Below are 5,000 nucleotides of genomic sequence, written 5' to 3'. Positions count from 1 at the left end.
TTCAGGATTACTTATTAGGTCTTAACACTGATGTCAGTAGTAGGTTTAAGAGCTGGAAGTTTGAAATTCGTAAAATACAAGTAAACAATACTAACAGTTACGCAGTACTCACATGACATTCTGTAATGTGTTCATTTTTGCATCAAGTCTGGGTTGATTTTCCAAAATGGCATCCAGTTCATTGTTTAGTTTTTGCTGAGAATATAATCATTTTAAATGAAATTGTTGTCAAGGAGGCTCCAGATATCACTAGTGGGGTTGTATTACAAAGAGATTACAAGAGATTTTGTATTACAGTGTACAACATCAAAAACAATAATATTACAATTTAGGGTCGGTTTGCCCACAAGTTGTTTCACCAGAAAGGTGATTTGCCTACAATCAAGTCATTTGAAGAGGGACTTTGTGAAATATGGAACTTTATTCGTTATTACAATTTAATGGCAGTATTTACAAATAAAATTTAGAGGGTAACAATTGAGCCATAAGGACGGACTGTAAAAAAATCAATGACCCCATACAAGACAAGCCACCTCTAAAAAAAACAACTACTGGTATATATATTTATAAGACTGAGGCTATTATAAATATACACTCAGATAAAAGATAAATAAAATAATAAAAAACATACAATGAAATACAACCTTATCCTGCTAAAAACTCCCTAATTCCTTTGCCAAAGTAACCAAAACATCTGTTGTTATTTTTCTTTGGATTTCAAAAATATGTTAATTACATGTAAACACTAAGCGACCAAAGTTTTAAGCCTTGATTTAACACAGACACCTATTTATTTTAACTGGAAATAATACTCTGTAAAGTAAACATATAATTAAATAATCAGTTGACATCACTCATGCATGGCAGTACCTTGCAAAATAGATATTTTACAAGTGAGACAACTTTTATGCGAGAGATTTTGATTCCCAATGAAAACACTGAAAACACTTGGCAATTTTGTACATGGCACTAACTTTATCCAACTTAATTATTGTATCTTCCTGTTAAAATTAAGGCCATTAAAAGATTACAGCACCACTTTCAATATTATTGCAAAACATGTTGACATTTACAATGTATATTGTTATTTGAAATGCAAAGTGTGCAAGATGGCTTTACTTATATTTCTATTGTTATTGTGTTATTGTTAACTTAAAAAAGTTGAGTTGCAGTACTTTGAAATAAAAAATTACAACTACTATTGGGTTCCAAAAATGGTACTCTGATACAAATCTGCCAACTATGCATGATATTTATTTAATGATAGTAAGTAAGTAAGCAAGCAAGCAAGCAAGTAAGTAAGTATGGTTTATTCAACTACAATGGCAGAAGATCCTGGATAACAGTAGTTATATCACATAAGCTACATGTTACGTATCACACTAAATAATACAATTACTGAATTCAATTGTTACAAACTCTTTGTGTTTAGTTTAGGGGTCAACGACTGGCGACATCCTGAACGGAGACTGTAGTCATGTTGAATGGTATCCCTGTGCAGGACCAATTTCATGCGTTCTTGGAGTTGTGATCGCAAAAGAAAATTGCAGCATGCCTCCACCCTACGCTCCAAGAGATATTGTAACAAGGTTCGTTGAAGGGCTTTAGCGTAGCTCAAATCAGGGAGCATAATGCGCAGAGCTTTTCTTTGTACTGACTCAATGACGTTGTCAAGGTACTCTGGCAGTGCAGCCCACACGGGGGACGCATACTCAAGTACAGACCTGATCAGTGCGCAGAATATCATAACAAGGTCATTGACAACCACGCCAGATTTCTTAAGAATGCGCAGTGCATTATAAGGGTTTGTTTGCCTTCTGGAACAGGTAGTCTATGTGAGTGTTTCATGTAAGATCATCACTAATATGTACTCCTAAGATCTTATAACTATTTATATTCTTGTTGGCACTTATAGCATTAGCTACTGTAGGTCATTTTAGATCATTTTAGATTATTTAGGTCCTTCCTTGTTTGAGTGATTACGGCCATTTCAAACCACAAAGGCTACAGGTGGTTTTCATGGTACGTCACTGCCACTATGTTGGTGGACGAAAACAAAAGATATCTCTCATTAGCTCGTTTTGTTCATCCACCAGCAATTGTACATTAACATCATTGTTATCTGTGTCTCTAGAGAGTGGTTCACAGCAAACCCTCTATTAAATAGATAGCTTTCTTTCGGTTGCGTGAAATATTGTTGTGTAATGAATGACTTCACGTGTGTTGCCGAATCACCTTGTTGACAAAATGACCGGATACCAAAAATAATATATTTGTAACCTTTACCATGTACAGTTCACTGAAATTCATTAAACATATGTATTGTAATGAACTAATCTGGCATGCATGATTGTTTTGTTTTAAATTGAAAATTTTTCCCTTATAGGGAAGATATCGTTGACGTCACCTATTATCAATAATGTGCCAGCCAAAGCCTCATTGGATCTTGAAACAAAGGGTCTTGTTCCTGTGGTTGGCATATTTGAATAACAAAAGCGATGTTTGTAAACAGATATCTTCCCTTTTTTTTCTGCAAACTAAAAACGTACACATCCATACATGGAAAAAGCGAAAAATCGAATACGGTAATGGGAATCTTCTGGCGAACATCAGTACCGGAAAATTTCTTACATTCGTCTCGTATAATCTCTGACACGTCAACACAAAACCAAACGGCGACTGCAAGAGTAACAACATATCGGCTTCATCTAACATGTTTGCCCACAGTCTTTTACTGAACAGCATACCTCGTGGAGATGGATTTGAGCGTAGGCTTGCTGCACTTCTGCAATATCTGTTAGGCTGAATACATCGACCTCGTGAGCTGCCATTTTGACAAATTTAGCACACAGGATGTGATGGATACGTTATGTTGACCGAAACAAAACGTCCGGGTTGGTAGTCTGTGGTCTGTGGACAACTTTCAGGTGTCAATTGGCCTTTCCGAAATTCAGCAGGGAACTGGGGCGAGTTTCAAGTTTTAAACTAATCGATAAACTGACACTACAACATGAAAGATCATGTTGAGATTGGTCATTTAGCCAAGTATGGTGCTTTTAGGGTGAACAGAGACCAAGTTATGGACCTTGAAACATGGTTCAAAATCCATACAGGCGTCTCTAATTTTGATACAGCGTCCCGCAAAACCATATAAACTCTTAAAATTTTTATGATTTCCGTGATACTCTTTAAAATGGGCAAACATAGCGATTTTCATCGCAGCTTCTTTCAAATTGTAGGTACATGACGGGATTTTACAGTTGTCACTAAACTGATAAAAAAAAAAGAATAGAGTTTATATGGTTTTCAGTTTATCGATTAGTTAAAACTTGAAACTCGCCCCAGTTCCCTGCTGAATTTCGGAAAGGTCATATATATGATTGTTTTTAACATTGTCCAAATAAGTCAGAGGATAACTTATAGTATGTCTCGGAAACATATCTTACCGTGATAATCTAATTCCTTGGTAACGGCCGAAAAGACATTTCTTGGCAGGATTCGAACCTTTGACCTCAGTAAAAACAATTAGATGCTCTCTACCCATCATTGAGTTTAATACACGCAGGTAGAACGAGTAACAAGACCCGCTGTTCAAAAAGTTTGTTATTTGTTGCTTGATTCACAGATCACGAAATATAATGAATATCAAACCTCGTGTCCTGACTTGCTCGTGCATTATGAGATTTACAACTGAAGTTTAAAAGTTCTCAAAATTGCACTCGCCTACCGCTCACGCAATTTGAAACTTTCAAAACCTCGCGAGTCGGCGGGTCTAAAACACAGGTCACTCGTTGTAGGTCATTGTTTCCCTTTTTAAAAGTGACCCAAAACCCTCAATTTGGCTAACTCTAGGCCTAAAAACCTTAATTAGGCCTAGGGTTAGTCAAATTGAGAGTTAGGGTTACAAACATGCAATGACCTGCAACGAGTGACCTGTGTTTTAGACCCACCGCTCACGAGTGACCAGAAATCACGAAATGCCCGGGCAAGTTCATACGATTTTTGATAGGTTATATATAATCAACAAAATTATCCCATCGCTGTGTTTCTATATAGTAACTTCCGTATTGCACTCTTTAACTTCTTTTGCCTTTTGTAACCTATTTGTGCGTCCGTCATTCACCAATCAGAAGCGCGATGTTCTGTTGAGTAGACTGTATGATGAAAAAACTTGATTTTTTGTTGAAATTATAGCTGTACAACCAGTTTTTTCAAACCTCATGATCAAGAAATACCAAGAAAATCGGCGTTTGGGTGTTTTAGGAGAAATTAATAAGTAAATAATAAACAAATAAGTAAATAAGCATTTTGCTAGGAGTGGCTCCAAAGTGCTGCCAGCTGGGCGTGATTGGTAAAATGTAACTCAGCAGGGCCTGTCCGGGAGTTGAACCCGGGACCTCTCGCACCCTAAACGAAAATCATGCCACTAGACCAACAGGCCGGACACGCTAAGGCATGGCGTGTACTAAAACCAGTAACACCGGAACACTCCGGAAAACCGGAACACCCCGGTTTTAGCCGTAGGGTTAGCACACCGGAACACTCCGGAACACCCTGGAAGTTAGGGTTAGCCCTCAATTTGGCTAACCCTAGGCCTAAAAACCAACTTAAGGCCTAGCTGTAGGCCTAGGGTTAGCCAAATAGACCTCTTTAGCTTGTACGTTTTGTTTTCCCCGTTTCAGACCACGTGTTGTTCTTAAGGGAATTTTTCTTTTGTTTTTTCATAAGTTATGCATACATATCCACGTGCATAGGACGACATTTGAAAGAAAGTTTTCCCTAGAGTAACATCACGTGGTCTGAAATGGGAAAACAAAATGTACAAGCTAAAGAGGTCTATTGAGGGTTTTGGGTTACTTCCAGGGTGTTCCGGAGTGTTCCGGGGTGTTCCGGTGTTCCGGAGTGTTCCGGTGTTCAGGGGTGTTCCGGTGTTCCTGGTTTTAGTACATGCCCTAAGGTATAGGTTGGACAGGGTTTTAAATTATATTGTCACACGCCAT

The 5,000-nt window shown here is 37.8% G+C and overlaps 1 protein-coding gene and 1 non-coding gene across 3 annotated transcripts in view; both read right to left on the bottom strand.

Moving 5' to 3' along the window:
* LOC138003587 (conserved oligomeric Golgi complex subunit 4-like) overlaps positions 1 to 2,883 on the bottom strand; it is a 35,317-nt gene extending 32,434 nt beyond the window's left edge. For both annotated transcript variants that reach the window (XM_068849757.1, XM_068849837.1), the window contains exons 1-2: positions 2,748 to 2,883; positions 113 to 195 (exon numbers count right to left, since the gene is read on the bottom strand). In XM_068849757.1, the coding sequence (XP_068705858.1) occupies positions 113 to 195; positions 2,748 to 2,831 (167 nt within the window). In that variant the 5' untranslated portion in view covers positions 2,832 to 2,883. The remainder of the gene's footprint in view (positions 1 to 112; positions 196 to 2,747) is intronic.
* Positions 2,884 to 4,369: 1,486 nt separating this feature from the next.
* Positions 4,370 to 4,441, bottom strand: Trnap-agg (transfer RNA proline (anticodon AGG)). The gene has a single exon. It is a non-coding gene; the product is annotated as a tRNA-Pro (tRNA).
* Positions 4,442 to 5,000: the final 559 nt, after the last annotated feature.

This window comes from Montipora foliosa, chromosome 1, assembly GCF_036669935.1.
Source record: "Montipora foliosa isolate CH-2021 chromosome 1, ASM3666993v2, whole genome shotgun sequence".
Classification (NCBI taxonomy): Eukaryota; Metazoa; Cnidaria; class Anthozoa; order Scleractinia; family Acroporidae; genus Montipora; species Montipora foliosa.
The sequence above is the reverse complement of the archived record's forward strand: the minus strand, read 5'-3'. Positions and strand labels throughout refer to the sequence as shown.